The sequence below is a fragment of the Bos indicus genome, chromosome 6, assembly GCF_029378745.1.
Source record: "Bos indicus isolate NIAB-ARS_2022 breed Sahiwal x Tharparkar chromosome 6, NIAB-ARS_B.indTharparkar_mat_pri_1.0, whole genome shotgun sequence".
NCBI lineage: Eukaryota > Metazoa > Chordata > Mammalia > Artiodactyla > Bovidae > Bos > Bos indicus.
The window spans coordinates 16805284-16828332 of NC_091765.1; the positions used below are offsets into that span (position 1 = coordinate 16805284).

A 23049-nucleotide genomic window follows, 5' to 3' on the forward strand; every position below is an offset into this window, starting at 1 on the left:
AATCTGTGTTATGTTCATCAAAACCAGGAGTGCTTTAGAGTCCAGTTAGGGGATTTTCTGGGACTTGCTCTTCCAACAGAGAGGTTGGTTGGCAGTAGTGGCAGCACAGCATGATAAGTAGTTGACATTTATGGGTAAAATATTGGTTGTTTTAAAACTCTTAGCTTACCTAAAACTGCAGCGTGTTAATACTGATTCTGTACAATGACTGCATATGCCTGAGCTGAGAGGGAGGGTGATGGTAGTTGAAGAATGAAGAAAGATGTTATGCAAGTCCCACAGCCTTGATACCATCTCAATGGTCGTTTTCTTTTTTTTAGGGCCTGGGTACTGTTACCTTTTGACTAGAGTCCAAGTACATATGTAAACGTTAGTTATGCAGGCTGGTAAATCAGGCATATAGCCAGAGAGTCCCTAAAGAATCCATTTCTCCGCAATGCTACTGATGATTGTTAATACCTCTTCTTTTCCTCCAGAAGTCCTATGAACATATGGCTAAAATAAGAATCGCGAGAGAAGCACCTTCAGAATGCAATTGCCCGGCAGGTAAAATGGAACTTATTTCATAAGGTTTCCTCCATAGCAGAGCATTTTAAAACAAAGGTCCTATGTCTGTCAAGTCTACCTGTAATAATAGTAAAGAAAGAATGCAGACCCAACTTACTTTAATAAAATCAACATGTCTGGGTAAAAGAATGGCAGATAAAGCCACAAATATTATTTTAAGCAGCATACCAAGGTCTGCTAAGGGCAAGCAAAGAAGATAGAGATCTTCATCAAAGAAAATACCTGCAAGATGATGTCCAAAAACAAAGTTCTTAGTTTCACAGATTGAAAATTATTCTTTGGTTTTACTTGCTTTTGTTATCTATAGTGAGAAGGATTGCAGGACACATTAAACTTGAACTCCTTAGTGGCTGATACTGCATTAGTACAGATTTCTGTTTGCTCCCCTTGATGGACGATCATGTTAGCAAACCACCCTCACTTCTTTGTCTGCTTTTATTTTCTATAAGAAAGGTTCTCTCTCCTATCCTATAGCAATGAGGACTGAAAAGAAATTAGTTGTTTATCTTGAGCTTCTCATTACCAACTACTGTGTTCTCAATGACTTCTCAGAAAAGGCTGTTACATTTTTACCATTTTTCTGTGTGGCTTTAGGAAACTATATTAATGACCTCCTTCTATATTCGTAGAAGAAGGGAGGAGAAAGACATCAATGAATCAAAATCTCTGGGTAATCATTAAATCTTCCTTCACAGACCTCTGAGGCTTGGTGGTCAGTCTTCTGTAGACCTACAATTTAGAAGCCTTTGGAATATGTCCATTGGAAAGTATCTAGTGGCTTTAGCTGAGAGAAGTCATGAAAAACTCCCATGAGTCTTGAGATTTTTGTTTCAGATAAATGTTGTTAATGTATTTCTGAACAAATTAGTTTCTCTTATCATCATGTATAGGAAAGTAAGTCTCTTACATTTTCTTTCATGTTCAGGAATATGATACTTAGTTACTTACACTGTATGGAAAGACTAGTTCCTATATTTTTTTCACATTCTGAGGTTTTTGCCTCATGACAATTTGTTTTGACACAGCTAAACCAGGTACCATGTTTAGAAATTTCAAATGTCAGCTCCTGATTTTATGTCATAAAAATGTCACTGTTTATATTTTGCTATATTATCGACCATAATGGAGCTGTATTTTTGGAAAATGAAGACCTTTCAATTGAGAAGGCATGTAAATTAGGTAACAGGAAAACAAAGAATTAATGTTTATATTGTAGGTTTCATTCTTAGTTGTTTAAAGTTGGGAAAGATCTCAGAAGTCAGAAATTCAAGGAAGGCACTTTTCTAGTGCAGGAATTAGCCCACAACAACCTCATCAGCCTGTAGGGATTATTTAAATTCCCAAGACAGTTGGTACAGGACTTCACTGATCATACCACTCAGAATGCAGCATTTTCTGTATAGAATATTCTCTCTAGCGGTGTGAAAATGCTTAGCATTTAATTAATGGGATTCTTAGTGAACTTGGTAAAAAGTAGAAAAGTGACAACCACAGCCCCGAGTTCTGTGTTTTTAGGGGTTTTAACTGCTTCATGATGTTTGATGTGAGTTGGTTGTTGAGGTCTAATTTGCAATCTGGAAGAAAGTCATTACATTTAGAGTTTACCTGAGATAATCTTGGATGATCATTTGGAACCGTTTTTCTTCTAAACATAATTTAACAATAAACGGCCATTTCACCATAATAACAATTAAGTAAGTGATTCCCTTGGCATTTCTGTTGGCTCTTAGGATGGCTGCTTTACTTTCTTGCCACCACTAGAGCTCCACATTACACCAGTTTTCACCAGGTTACTTCAGAGGGAAACTTTTGAAGGTGCATAGTCCAATACACAGAATTAGACAGGTTTCTTGCTGACAAATCGCTGTTATAGAAAACCCTGTCTTCTGCTTGTGGAAGAATTAGACATCATCAAAATAAAGGCAATATGTTGAAAATAGTATCCTGGGGGAAAACCAGCTATTTTGAGTTATGGTCAGCAAGATATTGTTTTAGGGACTGGGCTAGCCAAGAGGATTAGAAAGGAGATACAGCACTTCCCACCTGGTTTGGCTTTCCCCTTTGTTTGCAGTGACTAAGAGTTGTCACCCAGACATCTGTTTGCAGGGCAGAGTGAGACAAGTCTGTGACCTCAGCTCAGTTCCTGTGGAGAGATGCCCACCCCTTGAAGTTGACACTCTTGTTGACAGCCTCCATCACAGAACCAAGGACTGATAGCAGAGGGCTGCTGTGTTATTTGTGTTCACTTTTTGATAGAATTCAATACCAGTGAGGTTTATCTAGGTAGGCTACAAACAATCATAGAATTGAAAGCTTTTATTTTTCCTTTAAACTGGAGTATAATTGCTTTACAATGTGTGTTAGTTTCTGCTGTACAACGTGAACCAGCTCTATGTATACATACAGACCCTCCTTCTGAGCCTTTTCCCCACCAGCTCCCCCATCCCACCTTCTAGGTCATCACAGAGCACCAAGCTGAGCTCCCTGTGCTATGCAGCGGCTGCCTACTAGCTGTCTGCTTTGTACGGGGTAGTGGATATATGTCAGTGCTCCTCTCACTATTCACCCCCACTTCTCCTCCCAAACTCCCCCCGCATTCCCCGCCCCGTGTCCACAAGTCCCTTCTCTATGTCTGCACGTCTATTGAAAGCTTCTTTTTTTTTTAACAAAAGAAGGAAATTTTGTGGGAGAGTTTATTTGATAACAAACTATTGTCAAACCGTTTTTCATTGTAGGGGAAGCAATCTTGCATTTAATCTTCACAACAGCCCCAAGAGTTAAATATTAGTAATCTCATTTTACAGGTGGAGAAACTGGGACTCAGAGAAGATGACTAACTTAACATGGTAAAGGCAAGGGCAGGATTCATGCCCCCATCTGACTGAGTCAAACACAAAGTCTGATGAGGAATTGAAGATGCGTATAGGTTTTGGAGCTCAACAGCTCTGGATTGGAATCCTAGGTCTGCTACTAAATAACTGTATTACCTTGGTCAGACTAATGAACCTCCCTATGTTCCAGTTTCCATCTGTAAAAAAAGGGACTAATATTATTTTCCTTATAAGTTGATAGTTTACCTAAATTCTGGCATATTAGTGGCTATTCATTAGATGATATCAGTTACTATTCTTTTTAATATATTGTGTGTTACTTGACTCTGATCTGGTCCATGGGGACATGTGATATAGGTGGGAAAACTAAGACCTGAAGATGTGTAACTTACTCAAAACCCCATGGCTAGTTAATGACAGGTTTTGGATGAGAACACTGTGCTTAATTAAGCAAACATATCTGTAGGCCATTTATGCAGATAATCAAAGGAGTCAGTATCTCTTGGTGCTACATCAGTGAAGATGTTACAGATACTATATTAGTCTACTAAATTATTTTTACCAAAATTCTAGGAAAAGGTTTTGACCTTGTAGGTAAATCATGATTGTAGTGGATAGAACCATGGCTTAAAAGAGTATGGGAATAAAGAATGTCTTGGCAGTTTTGATACCAGATGTTTACAAAAAGAAGTACTTTGACTAATTTTCATGCTTATTTTTTAACAGCTTTATTGAAGTATATTTTATAGTATTTAAGAATATGATTAAAAAAATTAAAAACAATTTATGGAGCTGGGAAGTCATCACCACAACCCAATTTTAGATCACTTCATCATTCCCCAAAATTCACATTTACTTTTTTCAGGTGCTCAGGAGAAGGTCTATTTTTTGAATACTTGCTTTAAAGAAACCTCAAAATAAAAAGTTAAAAACCATACAAGTTAGAGTTCTGTTTAGCAGAATATTTGATTTAGCAGTAGCTGAACCATGGAAATTCAGGTGACTTCTGTGGCTTGGCCTCTGTAAAGCTTGACCCTCATAGGAGAGAATAAATCGGCTCTTTCCGATGGCTGTAGAATTCCATTTGGGGTTCTGTTTTTAGAGTCCTACATAAGGTATGTACAGATTAGGCATATTTATGGGAAGGCTTCTATGTTCCAGTTATGAAGACCACTGGGAACCAGACAGATAAACAAATGGTGTTTAGATAACAAAGGTTTCTGTACCTTACTCATCAGCTGTGCCTGCCCAGAGTCTTAGAGAAAAGAACCTCTGTGGCGAAATGGGCAGAGAAGGTGAATGGGCAATAAAGAATCCAAAGGTCTAATTGTGATGATTGGTAGTGACCTTTCTTCCATGACAGCATTTCTGGAGGAGCAATCAGGATCTACCAGTAGGATTGTTTTAATGATAGACCCTGGTATATTCAGATAGAGAGCCTGTCCTGATCAAGGGGTTGCTTATTTGTCATTGGGGTCATGGACTATAGATCTGTAAATTAGTTCAACAAAAAATCCTGAAGCTATTTTGTCTGGCAAGTGAGAGAACTTTGGGGGAGTCCCAAAGAGTTGTTCAGTTGCTCAGTCATGTCCGACTCTCTGTGACCCCATGGACTACAGCACACCAGGCTTCCCTGTCCTTCACCATCTCCCACAACTTGCTCAAACTCATGTCCATTGAGTCGGTGATGCCATCCAATCATCTTGTCCTCTATCATCCCCTTCTCCTCCTGCGTTATCTCTTTCCCACCACCAGTCTTTTCTAGAGTCAGCTCTTTGCATCAGGTGGCCAAAGTATTGGACCTTCAGCTTCAGCATCAATCATTCCAATGAATATTCAGGGTAGATTTCCTTTAGGATTGAGTATATATAGATTATTCTTAAATCTTATTTTTGAATAAGGTATATTAATTCTCTTATAACAAAATTTTGATAAAAATATAGTGGAAAAAAAAAAAAAGAACCCTGAGTTCTAACCCTGGTTTTGCCATTAATGTGTTATACAATCTCAGGGAAATCACTTTCAAGAACGACTTTTACAGACTCTATTTTCGTATCTCCCAGATAGCGGTGTTGGACTAGAATGATTTCGAAGGGCATTTGTCAGTTCTCCAGGTATGAAGAGCCTGTTGTGTGCTAAATATCTTGACACAGGGAAAAGGCTGATGAACAAGGCAGACTTGATATCTGCCCTCGTGGCACTTACATTTCAATGAGGATGGCAGATATTTGAAATGACTTGAATTCACCAGCCTGACAAGTACAACCCAGAGAAAGTACAGTGTGCTTTGGAGCACATGACCAAAATTTCATCCATACTGTTAATACTATGGATTTTCTTCCCTTTTCGTGCGGGAAGAGACTTTCATAGTAGGAGAAACTCATAACATGAGAAAATCTGGCTTCTGATTACAAATAAGAACTTTGGCAATGGATAAAAATGCACCTGGCTTTTGTCTTTCCAAGAATTTATGGCCAGATGAAGTACACTGATAGCTGTTTACACTGCTATCCAACTGAAACAAAAAGTGCCTCTAGTATATAAAAGGCTGTGGTAGAGAGCATGTCGATCTGTTTTTCTACATTTCTTCGGAAAACAGTGAGATTTGGGCTGAATAAGAGTTGAAACTTCCTACTTGGTGGTACTGAAAAGTTCCACTGAATCTGGCTCCGCTGCATTCACGGGTTATGATGAAGTAGTGTAGTGCATCTAGTCATCTACTCAGTGAGTCTAGCCAGAAATAAAAAAGGTTTATCCCATAATTTCTGAGGTCCTTCCACACCCTTCAAGTGCGTGAAAATGGTTGGAGACAAAGTCATATTAAATGTCGGTAAGTAGAAATACCTCTGATTCAGAAATATGAATGCCACAATCTCTGGTGACTCCTCTTGTGGCAACTTCTCGATTTGGGGTGGAAAATGTTAGCTGTAACTTTAAGATTGTGCGTCCTTTCCCATCACATGAAAAGACCTTTAAATTACCTTGCTAACATAAATCTGCTTTATCATATAAAACTGTATTTCCTACTAACATGGTTTTTCACTTACGCTGTACATTTTTCTTTACCGGCTACAAAATGAATGGAAAGAGTGAATCAAGTCAGGACATAATAATGTATAGATTTTCAATTATGTTAGGCAAAGAATAGTCAGAAGCGGTTTGCAGAAAGAAAGCAAATTAAAATGCCATAAGTGTTATTTAAATGAGACTAGCAGGCATTCCCCTCCTCTACTCAAGCCAAACAATGCAATGTGGCATCTGAGTGCCTCCAAGCCTTCCCGTTAAATGGTTTCAGTCCTAATGAGTACGGCCGTCTGGGTGTAACACTTTTAGTTGGTCCAGCAGTGAGAGCTGACAAAATGCCCTCTCACCTGAAGAGCGGAGGACAAATTGCTTGTTGAAGCAGGTTCTCTTCTTTTTCAGCTTCTCTTCTGTTTCTCTTGTCTGAAAGTCATTGAGAAGCAAATCCTTCAAATACTCTTTTCTCCTTCTTACTTTAGTAATTCTGTTTTTCTTTCCTCAAGCTGGGAGTTATGTAAGAGAAGGGTATACATTCTGTGCAGGGGTTTGTTGTTTCCAGCTCAGCTGAAGAATGTATAGGTCACACATAGCCTCTCAGGACCTGTGCTTCTGATGGTTTGTAAGTGTTCAAAGCCAACTGCCTGGCATGTTTGAATGTCAAGATTAGGTTTAGGGATGGAGAAGGAGGGCATTGCTTCATTGACAAGATTAGGTGAATGGAGGGCTAGTGGGGAACACGCCAGAATCAGGACTCTTACAGTTCAAGGGGACACTGTTTTCTGCAGGGGGAGCCTCAGTAGACACTCATCAAAATGACATCAATCTATGTTATCTTGAGTGGATACCATCTAAAACCTATTATGAAAAAGTGTTTTTAGTTCCTCCTTCCATTTAATGGAGGAGGAAATGGCACCCCACTGCAGTATTCTTGCCTGGAAGATTCCATGGACAGAGCAGCCTGGCAGGCTACAATCCGTAGGGTCGCAGAGTTGGACATGGCGGAGCAACTGAGGATGAACTACTTCATAAAGGCTACTTGGTGGTTTGCTGGGAGCTGAGAATATGAAAACCATGTTATGAGTCAGTCTGGGTTGACGCAGTAGCCCAGCTAAACCCAGAATCATTCCCGTCCTCCCTGGTTTGCCAATACATGTCAAGTTCCATGCAGTGATTTAATGCACCATGATACTTAACACCTTTTTAAAGAATTTGTGTTAAAAATGATTGTGGCACACCCAGATAAGCTTTAGACATGCATTGTTACTGTTTCATTTGGATTGTGTTCGGCAACCTTGCAACGTAAAAATGTTTTATGGTCAACTTTTAAAAAGGAGGAGATGCTTTAAGTGGGAGGCAAAAGTAATTGGAAATTCACTTATGACTTAAAATTGAGCACTTTTCACTGGTATCATGTATTTCTTCATAGGAATATTCCGTGTTTAAGTAACAGGATTCCTTGAAGAAATGCCACCAGAGGGCAGGCACCTTCCCTTTGTGACCACTAGGAGGAGAAACTGAGCTGAACCAGTGGGACTGTCACCTGCTTCTCACTTAAATTCCTAGTAGACTTCTACCTCTCAAATTGTTTACTATGGAAAAGTTTAATGGACTCAGTATAATTATTAATAATGATGAAGTTTAAATCTATCACTTTGTTGTTTTGCTATTTATCCCATTAGATCTTTGTTTCCTTTTCCCATTTTTCTGCCAATAACCCATGGATTTTTAAATAAATGCTTTGTCTAATTTCAAAAAAAAAAAAAAAGAAAAAAGTTTAATGGAAGGAACAAGTAACCTCTTCCATCTGTATTTGAAGACTAGGCTGTCTTATCAGCTTTAAGATATTTAAAATAATCTAGTAAATTGCACTTTTGTATTAGTCGAAAATTTAGTTATTTAGTAGATAAATTCACATATATGAACTTGAGGCTGGTATTCCAATAACTAGAATAAATGAACTAAATGTAATTGAGCTTATCAGTTGAAGATTTTGTGCTTCTATTTTGTACTTTCTCAGAATCAAGAATTGTTTGGAATTGCTATCATGCTTTTGACATAATTTCGTTTGGAGGCTCCATTTCAACTTCAGTCATCACATAATACGTTAGTTGGAATGTGTTCTTAATTTTTGTCATACTGTGCCTCTTAGTCTGATTGGTTTGTCTGATTTTCCAGAAATGCCAAAAACTATGTGTTCATTTGGATAATCATAATTTTGATTTGATTTGGGCTTCTTCCCAGGTGACTGAGTGGTAAAGAATCTGCCTGCCAATGCAGGAGTTGAGGGTTCGATTCCTGGGTCAGGAAGATCCCTGGAGAAGGAAGTGGCATCCCACTCCAGTATTCTTGCCCGGGAATTCCTACAGATAAAGGAGCCTGGCGGGCTACAGTTCATGGAGTTGCAGAAGAGTTGGACAGTACTTAGTGTCTAAACAACAATAACAATTTTGATTTTAGGAGCTCTAGGCTTCTGGATTATGTACACAAAGTTTTTATTTTTATATTTTAAATGTAATCAGCACATATTTAAATATTGTTTTCACATTTAGGCTAAGTGAATGAATTATAGCCCGCCCTAGCTTGTGCATTATGATAATATAGTCAGAATATGTCACTTCCACTCCAGTATTCTTACCTGGAGAATCCCAGGGAGACAGGAGCCTGGAAGGCTGCTGTCTATGGGGTCACACACAGTTGGACATGACTGAAGCGACTTAGCAGCAGCAACAGCAGAAATAGGTCTGATTGTGGCAAAGGTAAAATGTATTCTTCTTTCCTCAAATATTTCAGATGTAAGGAGAGTGAGAAGGGAGAAAAAAGCCACCTATATCCTGTAATCTCTTGAAATCATATCTCTTTACCATCATATAGCAAGCTTGGTACTTTAGAGTTCCTATTATAAATCTGGACAATGGTTAAGAGAGTAAGAGCAATTCTCTCTGTCTCCAACATCCTCTTTTACTCTTGCAGCAGCTAATGGGAGAGAAAAATCTTGTAGGAGTCTCTCCATCCAGTCAATTACAGAGCCAGAATGGTGGTATTATTTTTGATCCTTTATATACTAAAGTCAAATGTGCCTGGAACTTTGACACAGTTCTTTCTCAATATTCCTGTATCTTTAGGTCAGTTCTGACAGTTATTAAATGTAAGTTGTTTGTATTACCTTTCTAGGAATTGTGAAACTCCAATTTATGTCTTCAGTTCAGTTTAGTTGCTCAGTCGTGTCCGATTCTTTGCGACCCCATGGACTGCAGCACACCAGGCCTCCCTGTCCATCACCAACTCCCGGAGTCCACCCAAACTCATGTCCATTGAGTCAGTGCTGCCATCCAACCATCTCATCCTCTGTCGTCCCCTTCTCCGCCTGCCCTCAATCTTGCCCAGCAGCAGGGTCTTTTCAAATGAGTCAGCTCTTCGCATCAGATGGTCAAAGTATTGGAGTTTCAGCTTCAACATCAGTCGTTCCAGTGAACACCCAGGATTGATTTGTGTCTTAAGGGCTCCAAAATCCAGCTGGCATTTTAAAAATGTGCATGACATGATCATAAGATAACACATTCCCATAAACCACGGAAAAAAAACAACCTTTTGACCTGAAAGTCATATAGAATTGCTGGCAAATTCTAGGGCTTTGCCAGTGAACTTTGGAATACTAAAAATCATCTTTCTACTGAAAAAAGTAGGGCTTGATGTCAGAGCAGACAAAGTTTGAATGGACACAAGGATCTTAAATAGATGCCTTTCTGAGGATGGTTATCAACCTGGTTGGATGTCAGATGAGTTAAGTGTGTCAAGGGTCATGTGTCTCTCATGGGCAGATCCTAATGCTAATTACTATGTGGTTTCACAGAGTAATTGCAGTCGACTTCCTGAGGGAGTGGGTTGGGAGTCCATTTCTACCAATCTCATTTATAAGCTCCATGGCTGGGGTTCTGGTTTGTATCTGTGTATCTCTAGGGCTTATTGTAGAGTTCTCTACAGAAAGTTAGCTATAAAAGTTCATAATGATCATAATGAAGATCTGTCAACTTGATTTGGTTGAGAACTTTTTTTGTGGTTTATCTCTACGTACACTAATTATCCTTATCCCTATGCTTTTTAAACATTTTCTCTGAGGATTTTCGGGGCCAAAGCATATTAAAGTTAATACAAATCTTAGAGGTCAAGTGGTTCAGGGGTTTTCCAGCATTTCTCAAAGAGCCTGAAACTTTAGAAAAAAATGAAATCTTATGAGGAAATCCAGTATATAAAGTTGTATATAATGTTAGCCACGCACACAGTGATTAACCCTGGAGGTTAGAGGAGACAGAGGCCAAAACCTTATTTGATCTTTTTTTCCGTTGCTCACCTCACTCCCCCATAGTGGCCCCTGAAGAACTCCAGAGAAGTTTAGAAATCCTTTGGTTTCTGTTAATAGTTTACTCAAAGGCCAAGCCCCAGTGTGATCCCAGCTCCTGTGTTTAGACACACCATGTGTTTGTCGATACATAAACCCTCTCCAAAATTCTGTAACTAGAAACTTTACAAGGAAGGATGGAAACAAAACTGTATATTAAAAGGAATGGAATCCAGAAAGGACTATTAATAAAATATTGTCCTGTAATAGTTTTAGTAGTCTAGCAAAGGAGATGTAATAATAGAATTAGCGCTGGAAAGCTGTCAAAGTGCATTGTGTAACTGAGCGTGGGACTGTGTGTCAGGAAATCATCTCATCCCTTTTCTTAACGTCGCTTATTTTTTAAGCTTCCAAGTCGCAGTATTGTTGTTTTTCTATGACAGTTTTGTGTGTGTGTGTTTTCATATTTTTCCCTATGTATTTTTACTTATTCTGTAATTTTGGATATGTCTATGAAGCTTCCTCACCAAGTTAGAACAATCCATTGCCTATTTTATATATGTATTTAAAGCAATTGATTTTCTAAACTAATAGTGAATACTTGGTTTGCAAAGTAGTATACAAAAGATGGTGATGGACAGGGAGGCCTGGCGTGCTGTGATTCATGGGGTCGCAAAGAGTCGGACACGACTGAGCGACTGAACTGAACTGATAAAAAAGATAACTATCCCCAAATTATATTATTTATAGAAAATTTATATTGTGGAAAAGTTGTCATTAAAGATACTTGTAAGATCTTTGAGACTGTCTTTTTGATCTGATTCTTATTGTGTTAAACTGATGTTTATGTATTAAAATTTAGATTGACAGGGTAATGTGAATATGTGAATTGCACATCTGTGTTTAAATAATAATAGGAATTAAAAACATTGTAGCCAATGCTGAAGGGATATGTGTAATACTTTTCAGGAAGAAAGTGTAAATCTAGGTACAAGCATTCTGTAGCAAATACTGCAAAAATAAGTTTGAAAGACTGAACTCTTCCTCCCATTGAAATGAACATGCAGTATCATCTGCGGTACTGTTAGCTGTACTGAGTAGCTAGTCGTGGACAGTAGTTTGGTCAAGTGCAACACCTTGAGTGTCTTACTGGGCAGATAACAGAATGACAACTGTACATGTTACTGAACTTTGGTGAGCAGTTTATTTTCTCCTTAATACCCTATGGGCTTTCAGGAAGTCTGGAAGAGAAAAATGACTTTTCTTTTTTAAATGACTTTGTAGTTACTTTGCCTTTTGAGAGAAGACAGAGCAGCAAAGATAGGCTGACCTGGTACTAATGACTGGAAAGACCATTTGTGCCAGCCAAAGCTACCATGAGCTGTAAAAAGTCTAATCAAACTGTATTCCCTGAATTTACTGTCAAAATGGTAGAGACATACTGACAACCTCCCAGGTGTTTGAGCAGTGAGCTTGACAGCGTGGCTTAGTATTACTATACATGTTATGCATCTGAAAATTTTTAATAAAAGAACTCTAGCATGGAGAAATTACACACGTAAAGGAGCGAGGGCCTTTATGTTCTTGTATAGTTTCCTTCTGTGCATAGTTATTTAATGTTCTAGATTTCCACTATTTCTGAGGATACAGTCCTGAATATTGCTTTGGTTCTGCAATCAAGTTCTGTGTAAGGAATGCTATGTGTTGGTAGTAAAAATTTATGTTATTAATGCCAGTTTTAGAATGCTAAAAAGTTAATTTTAGAAAAACTTAAAAAATTTTAAATCTATTTATGGCTGTGCTGGGTCTTTGTTGCTGCATTGGCTTTTCTCTAGTTTTGGTGGGCGGGGATTACTCTCTACTTGTGGTGAATGGGCTTCTCATCGCAGTGGCTTCTTTTGCTGTGGAGCAGAGGCTCAATAGTTGTGGCATACGGGTTTAGTTGCCCCATAGAGTGTGGGATCTTCACAGATTAGGGATCAAATTCGTGTCTCCTGAATTGGCAGGCAGATTCTTTACCACTAAGCTACCAGGGAAGCCCCCAAAAGTTAAGGCAGAAAGTATCCTTGAGTTGAGACGTCTGAGGTATACTTTCTGGTTTTTGAAGTCTCCATTTTTGTTTAACTGTAATGCTATACCACTAGCATTTTGAATGTTCACACTGCTTTTGCAGTTATAGGATGTGGTGAGATTAATAATGTTCATTGAACTCCTAAAAACCAAAAATGAACGCAGCAAACACACCCAGAGACACGTGATTCTCTATCAGGCTATATCCATGAACAAGCATTGCCCTAAAGTGAGCTGTTGTTGGCAAATAGAATGGACAAGGTTATCTTTGGGGTGGAGCCATGTATCTGTGAAACTGCAAAAATAGAGGATCTTCTATGTTCTCAAATAAAAGCTCCCATTCTAGTCAAACCTCTCTTCTCTCCATCCTCTCTTCTTCTCTAGCATGAATATAACTCGATTTTGCCTCTATTCTATAGATGACACTTTACCTGGCTTATAGTCTGCCTCTAAATTGACCATTCAGAAGCTTTGTTATCCTTAGGTCCCCAAACCTCTAGGCGTTTCCTGGGCAATATTATACTTGTGATTAAATCCAGCAACATAACTGAGAAAACATCAATGGCAAATGTCAGTATTCTATCAAATTTCAGAAAGTAACTGCTTCCCCAAAATTACTGTTAAAAGATAAATTTCCAAAAAAGGTAAAATCAATAAACATGTGTTAAGGATTTTACTTGAATCAATAAAGAAGTAACTGGTAAGATGTGATAACCAGTTCAAAGTAGAATTTAAAGACAGATACATTTATAGATCTAGAATATTGAAACTAATATATAAATGGAGGGAGAACTGGACTTTTTCCTCAGTAAGGGAGATAAATCAGTTGCATGCAGAATTTGCATGTCTATAGACAACAGTTAATTTTTTTAATGCACTAAGTTTTTTAAATTGGAGTTTAGTTGTTTTACAGTGTGGTGTTAGTTTCTGCTGCACAGCTAAGTGAATCAGTTATATGTATACATAAATTCCCCTCTTTTTTGGGTTTCCTTTCCATTTAGCACAGAGCATTGAGTAGAATCCCCTGAGCTGCACAATAGGTTCTCATTAATTATTTATTTCATACATAGTAGTGTATATGTCAATCCTAATCTTCCATCTCACCCACCCCTCCTTCCCTTCCTTCAGTTCAGTTCAGTTCAGTCGCTCAGTCGTGTCCGACTCTTTGCGACCCCATGAATCGCAGCATGCCAGGCCTCCCTGTCCATCACCAATTCCCGGAGTTCACTCAGACTCACGTCCATCGAGTCGGTGATGCCATCCAGCCATCTCATCCTCTGTCGTCCCCTTCTCCTCGGGCCCCCAATCCCTCCCAGCATCAGAGTCTTTTCCAATGAGTCAACTCTTCGCATGAGGTGGCCAAAGTACTGGAGTTTCAGCTTCAGCATCATTCCTTCCAAAGAAATCCCAGGGCCGATCTCCTTCAGAATGGACTGGTTGGATCTCCTTCCTTAGTGTCCGTTTATTTGTTCTCTGTGTCTGTGCCTCTGTACATCTGTACCATTTTTCTAGATTCCACATGTATGCTTTAATATATGATATCTGTTTTTCTTTTTCTGAATTTACTTTACTCCGTATGACAGTCTCTAGGTTCACCCATGTGTCTAATTATGTGAGTTTGTTATTAGTTATCTACAACTTACAGCATTTTACAATAGCTTCCAAAGAATCGGATAAGTGGGACAGGTGTGCTCTAGATTATGCAGAAAACTAGATTACTAGTTTTCTGTTGGAGCATATGTTTTCCTCCACGTTACATGAGAGCAACTTCACAGGAAAAAATTCTTTTAGGTTAAAAAAAAAATGGTTTTTTACACTTCAGTGTAGTAATGGTTGTTTATTTTCTGTCTTTATCCTTGTTCTTATCTTATGGGTTGTGTGGTACTCAGTTTTCTTATTGTTGCTAAAATTATGTAAAGAACAGTTCCTTTCAGTTTGACTTTAAATGCTTCATTTACTAGACCCTTGGTGGCAGTGTTGATTGCTATGCCTGTATTACTAGTATCCTGGACATAAGTGGCCTTTAAAATGGTAACGCTGAAAATTTGTTTAAGGGAGAAACCACTTTGGAAGACTCAGTGTCCTGTGTTTGGGTATCAGTGAGTAGTTCTTCTAATGTAAAAGGAGGAATTGCTGACCTTGCTCTTGTGTTTTGGGATACGATGCCCAGGCATTATTTCTACAGAGACCACATTTGCTTGGTGTGAGCATGTGGCTGGCTCTGGGGTTCTGTGCTGCTATTTTGGACGTCCTGGCTTTGACTTCAGTTATCTTATTTACTAGTTTGGCTTTTCACTGGGCACTCCAACCAATTCCCTTCATATTCATTCATGTGTTTCCAGTTCAGATAGCTGTCTTTAGTCCATACTGGGCTTCCTTGGTGGCTCAGATGGTATAAGAATCTGCCTGCAATGCAAGAGACCTGGGTTCGATCCCTGGGTTGGGAAGATCCCCTGGAGTAAGAAATGGCAGTATTCTTGCCTGGGAAATTCCATGGGCAGAGGAACCTGGTGGGCAACAGTCCATGGGATCGCCAAGAGTCAGATATGACTGAGAGACTAACACTTTCACTTTCTGAGATTTATTTCCTGTTCTTGGCCAGTTACCTCTCCTGTTGTCTCTGTTTTGTTTGATCTTCCTTCCTTCTCCTGATACCTATGGACACTGTTCACTTACCATCTCAAAGAGCTCAGCCCTCAGCTGCCCAGGGGTATAGACACTCTTCTCTGCTCCAGCCTGTTTCAGTTGCTTCTACCTTTTGACTAAGCCCACTGAACTTTTGGCAGAAGAAGGACTGAAGCTATATAATGGCCCTCCCATATGTTCTTGGAAGAAAGTGTGTTAGAATAGGGGCTGGGTGGGTGGTGACACATTGAACTACATGGTGATTGGCCAGCTTTTTTGGTAGGGAAATATTTACCTTCTTCAGAAGCAGTTTATGTTCTGAGAGTCTCCTATTACTAGATGGAGGAGTGAGTTAATTATAAATATTAAATATTCTGTATATTAGTATGTAAAATTTCTATTTTATAGGTAGTAACTGACCTCTGGTATTACCTAACTCCAACCATCTCTGACAAAGACTAAGGGATCGTGTGTACAGTAGTCTTTAAATGTCTTTTTATTCAACTAATAAAATATATATTGCCATTTACTATGAATGACACCCTGTGCCATATGCCTTACTATTTAAAGAAATAAGTAGGCTGCTGAACTCTTACAAAGGAACAGTGGTGTTGAAACGGCAGACTGGACTACAAGGGAAGTAAAAGCTAGAAAAATATAGCCTGTAGCCAACTGTATCTAATTTTAATGGGTTTAAAACTACAATGATAATTGGTATTTGAACTCATAATTCTAGTTCATTTACTTTTCGTGAATTCAAAAATAGCAACATGTTATTAAAGAAGTTACTTGGATTTTTTAAAAAACTTCTTCTAGAAAATGGAAAAGTTCTCTAATGAATGTTGTGATACTTTGGAGAAATGCTGGCTACATGCCAATTAGGTGATTTTTCTCAGGATAAATTATCTCTGTGAGTTAGTTGTGAGGTCAAGTGTAATGTTTTTAACCCTTCGGCAGGTTGCTTTCCATTGGCAGTTATTTTTACGGAGACTTGCAGGCTTTCGTAAAAGTCAGTTCAGATTCTATGGCCATGTTTTCTAGTGAGGACAGAATCTCTGGGACTTGGCTAGACTCTTGGCTTTTAAAGAACAGAGTCTATTCAGGTGGCCTTAAGGAAACAGGAGTGCAGGGATTCTGAGCTTTGTCACTGTTTACACTGTGGGCTGGATAATTCTTTGTTGTGAGGTGGTCCTGTGCCCTGTGGAATGTTTAGCCGCATCCCTGGGCTCTCCTCACTGGATGCTAGTTGCACTCCCTTTCTAGAATACAAAAAATGGTTCAACATTGCCAGATGTTCCCCAGGGGTCGAAATCACTGCCAGTGATTGCAGGATGCGATTGTGTGCTCAGACGTGTCCGATTCTGTGCAACTCCATGGACTGTAGCCCGCCAGGCTCCTCTGTTCATGGGATTCTCCAGGCAAGACTACTGGAGTGGGTTGGTTTTTCCTCCTCCAGGGGATCTTCCTGACCCAGGGATCAAACCCGCAGCTCCTGCGACTCATGCGTTGCAGGCGGATTCTTTACCACTGAGCCATCTGGATACCCAGTGAGTAAGGAAGGCAGGAATATCAGCTCCATAGCAGGCTCCTCTAGAAGAATAGGAGATGGAAGGTGATCAGAACACTCAGGACGTATTAACAGTATCATCCCCTCATCTGGAGGCGGCCAGTGTAGGACCCTCTGAGCTTTAAGCATTCTATCTCTGCTTCTACTGCTTTTGTCAAGGTTGCTCTCTTCTCTCCTCCTTGTGGTAAAAGAGAGAAAGTATTGCCCCAGGTCGACCTCCTTCTTTGTGTTTGATTATAGCATTGTTATTATTATTAAAATCATACATACATATGACACGACAACAAACAAACATTTGTATGGCACACAATGCCTCCCCCAGAGGAGTCTGCTGTTACTAGTTTGTTGTGTATCTTCCCAATACAAACTGATTTACATCATTCTTTTTCAAGGCTATAGAGTAATCTGTTGTATAGACATACCACAATGTATACAATAAGAAGACAGATCACTTAAAAAAGTTTAGACATTGCTTCCTAGTTCTTTTCCTATTTCCTGAAGGAAGATTGCTTTGATTTGTACTTTTATTCTACGCAGCCTGATGCTGTACATGTGGCAGCTTAATAAATACTCATGGATGAAAGGTATTCAGTTCAGTTCAGTCACTCAGTCGTGTCTGAGTCTTTGCGACCCCATGAACCGCAGCACACCAGGCCTCCCTGTCCATCACCACCTCCTGGAGTCCACCCAAACTCATGTCCATTGAGTCAGTGATGCCATCCAGCCATCTCATCCTCTGTTGTCCCCTTCTCCTCCTGCCTTCAATCTTTCCCAGCATCAGGGTCTTTTCAAATGAATCAGCTCTTCGCGTCAGGTGGCCAAAGTATTGGAGTTTCAGCTACAACATCAGTCCTTCCAGTGAACACCCAGGACTGATCTCCTTTAGGATGGACTGGTTGGATCTCCTTGCAGTCCAAGGGACTCTCAAGAGTCTTCTCTAACACCACAGTTCAAAAGCATCAATTCTTCTGTGCTCAGCTTTCTTTATAGTCCAACTCTCACAACCATACGTGACTACTGGAAAAACCATAGCCTTGACTAGATGGACCTTTGTTGGCAAAGTAATGTCTCTGCTTTTTAATATGCTTTCTAGGTTGGTCATAACTTTCCTTCCAAAGAGTAAGCGTCTTTTAATTTCATGGCTGCAGTCACAATCTGCAGTGATTTTGGAGCCCCCCAAAATAAAATCTGACACTGTTTCCACTGTTTTCCCATCTATTTGCCACGAAGTGAATGTTGAGCTTTAAGCCAACTTTTTCACTCTCCTCTTTCACTTTCATCAAGAGGCTCTTTAGTTCTTCACTTTCTGCCATAAGGGTGGTGTCATCTGCATATCTGAGGTTATTGATATTTCTCCCGACAATCTTGATTCCAGCTTGTGCTTCCTCCAGCCCAGCGTTTCTCATGATGTACTCTGCATATAAATTAAATAAGCAGGATGACAATATACAGCCTTGATGTACTCCTTTTCCTATTTGGAACCAGTCTGGTGTTCCATGTCCATTTCTAACTGTTGCTTTCTGACCTGCATACAGGTTTCTCAAGAGGCAGGTCAGGTGGTCTGGTATTCCCATCTCTTTCAGAATTTTCCACAGTTTATTGTGATCCATGCAGTCAAAGGCTTTGGCATAGTCAATAAAGCAGAAATAAATGTTTTTCTGGAACTCTCTTGCTTTTCAGTGATCCAGCGGCAATTGTTGGCAATTTGATCTCTGGTTTCTCTGCCTTTTCTAAAACCAGCTTGAACATCTGGAAGTTCATGGTTCACGTATTGCTGAAGCCTGGCTTGGAGAAATTTGAACATTAATTTACTAGCATGTGAAATGAGTGCAATTGTGCAGTAGTTTGAGCATTCTTTGGCATTGCCTTTCTTTGGGATTAGAATGAAAACTGACCTTTTCCAGTCCTGTGGCCACTGCTGAATTTTCCAGTGATATGCTGATGACAAATATTTAACAACTGCTCTAAAAAAAGAAGCCCCAAGTTATAGCATTTGTAGATTTCCAAGATGTGAATATCCCACCAGAGTCACTTGAAAGCTAAGAAAGTGACATTAGGAAGCGTTAAGTTTGGGTGTTGACTAGTTTTGTTTTTCATATAATTTATCTCATTGTAAGGTTATATAGTTTAAATTTTAATAGTGACTGTTTTAACAATAAACTTCCTAAATCCTGAAAAGTGAAAATTGGATTTCCCGAGTCAGTATCCAGTACCCATTGGCACGGGTATCCCTGATTCCATATAGAATGTATTATGTGGTTCTTGATAATGTCTCCAAACGGTAATGCTGTTTTTGATAGTATTTTAGAATCTCAGTGTTGTGAAGATCTTTAAAGGCTATCCAGACTTAACATTGTACCTGATACTTGAATTCCCTCAGTGACATTTTGACTAAATGATCATAACTCATTATTATTTCTTGAATAGACCATTCAGTCTTTGGACCAGTTTATTACAAAGCTTCTTCTGTTTGTTAGGTTAAAATTCATCTTTTGGGCATTCACCATTTGATTCTGTATACCATCCCGCCCTGCATCATAAAAAAGAATTCAAATACCTCTGTCTTGTGACAACTCGTCAAATATGTGAAATCATCTATTCTAATTTCTTATTGAGAGTTTTGTTCTAAAATGGCATTGACTTATTGAGACATTTCAGGGTGTCTGCTTCTTCCTTAAAATGTTGCACATTGATTTGAATAAAGCCTCAGATGCCTGGTGGTCATCTGTGAGGAGGAAAGAGAAGAAAACTTCCCTAGTTTTATATACTCTACTGTAAATGCAGCCTAATATGACAGTACTTTTCTTTCTGGTTCCATAATTCTATTAACTGACACTGAGTTTAATATTGATGAAAACCCCTAAGTATTTTTCACATATGCTTCTGTTAAGGCCTGTCTTTCTCACTCTTGATTTTGCAGTTTTGGTTTTTTGGGGAGTGGGGAGGCAAATCAAGACTTTCTATTGTATTCACTAGATTTTCATCTATTTTTATAGACCCAAATCCCAGCCTTTCAGGACTTGCTGGGATTGTGATTCTTTCAATACATTTCCAACTTTTCTTGGCTTCATATGATCTGGAAATTTGATGAACTGACCAACATGGTTTTCTTCTGATTCTGTGATGAAATGCCCAAGCTTAAGAGAGCTCAGGAGAGAACCAAATGGCTTTCTAGTAGTCTTTCCCTTTTGCTTACCATTCATCTATTTATGAGCAGCTTAGGAATTGTCTTTATAACAATGATCCATGTGCTCTTGTCTTTTGTTTATCTCAATGTGTCCAGCTGTGTTCCCTAGAACACCATTTCTTCTTCATGTTAGCAAACAAGTTTCAAGACAAGTTAGAGATGCACTGAGTAAGCAGATTTATTTACTGTAGGATATGTGTATTGTGATCTCCAAAATGGGGAATATAATGTATCATGTTTTAAACATTTATGGTCATGAAACACTTTTCTGTTTAGATAAAATTATATGTCTAAGAGCCACCTGTTCATGGGTGGATAAATGCTTTCATTAAATTAGCGTGTTCTGTCTTCAGATTGGAGTGTAAGAGCCACCTAACAGCATTCAGATAACTTAAAACATTCTTCTTACCAAGTATAGCCCTGGTGGCCCAGGTAGGTCTCCTGCCTGCAATGCAGGAGACGTGGGTTCAGTCCCTGCAGTTGGGAAGATGCCCTGGAGGAGGGCATGGCAACCCACTCCAGTGTTCTTGCCTAGAGAATCCCATGGATTGAGGAGCCTGGCGGGCTTCAGTCCATGGGGGTGCAAAGAGTTGGACACGACTGAGCAACTTACTGATCTACTACATAGTATTTATGGGTTACAGGTGTACAGTATAGTGAGTCACAATTTTTAAAATTATAGTCCATTTGTGGTGGTTATAAAATATTGGCTATATTCTCCATGTTGTATAATATATTCTTGTAGCTTATTTTACACCTAGTAATTTGTATCTCTTATTCCCTTACCTTTATGTTGCTCCCTTTCCCCATTAACAATTTTTCTCTTTTTATGCCTTTTGATTATTTTTAAGTTATAAAAAATAACTTCACAGTGAATAATCTTATATCTTTATGCCTTTGTGTGGATTGCCTATATTACCTATAAGTAGAATCGGTAATTCAAATATTATGAATGTTTCTACATCCCATAATGCATATGAATTACATAGAAAGTGAATAAAAGTGTTGCTCTCTTGGCGCCCTCTCTAGCATGGTAGGGAACTCTTGAAGTGGGGTGGTAATACAACCATAGTAAAAGGAATTAGGAAATGGTATTTTAAAATATTTAAAAATTCTTCTTGATTCTATTCTTAAGTGAAATCTCCTCATAATTCCTTCCAAAGTCTGTTCATTTTTTCACCCTTTAGCTTAAGTTTAGTTTTTGTGCTATAAATGGGAAAATATTGTAGTTTTGTAAGTACAAAAGAGTGAGTGCATGCTAAGTTACTTCGGTCATCTCTGATTCAGCAATCCTATGGACTGTAGCCTGCCAGGCTCCTCTGTCCATCGGATTCTCCAGGCATGAATACTGGAGTGGGTTGCCATCACCTCCTCTAGGGGATCTTCCCCACCCAGGGATCGAACCCATGTCTCTTATGTCTCCTGCATTGGCAGGCGAGTTCTTTACCACTGAGCCACCAGGGAAGCCAGTAATCTGAATATAATAATCATTTCTGAAGCACTTGACTGTTCTTGAAGTTTTGTCCTGAGGCTTTGCAGAAACTTTGATTTCTGTTGCTTTTATTCATTGGAAAGATGGATTTAAAATGCAGCCAGAAGCCTATCAACATTCTACTGTATTTTTGAATATTTGAAGAATTGCTTAGTATGAACTTTATTCTTCATATAAAAACAGGATTTCATGGAGAGGTGAACTAGTTTCAAAAATATATTTGAAGCAAAAACATAATTTAACAGTGTGACTCATCAGTTTCCCATTAGGTTGGTTTTCTGTTGCCTGCAAGATGGCATATTGACATGTTCTGGAAACTCAGTGAGAATACATGATTATATTAATGGAATTGCATTTGACTGTCACTTAGAAAGAATGGTCCCTGTTCTAGAGGTTTTCAGAGAAGAGAAGTGTTTTTAAGGAAGAAAGTTACTAGAGTGACTAGGAAATGGGCTTATATTACTACAAAATTGAGCTATAGTCTTAAAACAAAACACCTTCTTTTTTTTTTTTTATTTTATTTTTAAACTTTACATAATTGTATTAGTTTTGCCAAATATCAAAATGAATCCACCACAGGTATACATGTGTTCCCCATCCTGAACCCTCCTCCCTCCTCCCTCCCCATACCATCCCTCTGGGTCGTCCCAGTGCACTAGCCCCAAGCATCCAGTATCGTGTATCGAACCTGGACTGGCAACTCGTTTCTTACATGATATTTTACATGTTTCAATGCCATTCTCCCAAATCTTCCCACCCTCTCCCTCTCCCACAGAGTCCATAAGACTGTTCTATACATCAGTGTCTCTTTTGCTGTCTCGTACACCGGGTTATTGTTACCATCTTTCTAAATTCCATATATATGCGTTAGTATACTGTATTTATGTTTTTCCTTCTGGTTTACTTCACTCTGTATAATAGGCTCCAGTTTCATCCACCTCATTAGAACTGATTCAAATGTATTCTTTTTAATGGCTGAGTAATACTCCATTGTGTATATGTACCACTGCTTTCTTATCCATTCATCTGCTGATGGACATCTAGGTTGCTTCCATGTCCTGGCTATTATAAACAGTGCTGCGATGAACATTGGGGTACACGTGTCTCTTTCCCTTCTGGTTTCCTCAGTGTGTATGCCCAGCAGTGGGATTGCTGGGTCATAAGGCAGTTCTATTTCCAGTTTTTTAAGGAATCTCCACACTGTTCTCCATAGTGGCTGTACTAGTTTGCATTCCCACCAACAGTGTAAGAGGGTTCCCTTTTCTCCACACCCTCTCCAGCATTTATTATTTGTAGACTTTTGGATCGCAGCCATTCTGACTGGTGTGAAATGGTACCTCATAGTGGTTTTGA

The 23049-nt window shown here is 39.0% G+C and overlaps 1 protein-coding gene across 1 annotated transcript in view; it reads left to right on the plus strand.

Annotated features, from left to right (window-relative positions):
* The window catches only part of COL25A1 (collagen type XXV alpha 1 chain), a 516301-nt gene that overhangs the window by 2165 nt on the left and 491087 nt on the right, over positions 1-23049 (plus strand). Inside the window, exon 2 of the mRNA XM_070791080.1 lies at positions 477-546. Coding sequence (XP_070647181.1) covers positions 477-546 — 70 coding nt within the window. The remainder of the gene's footprint in view (positions 1-476; positions 547-23049) is intronic.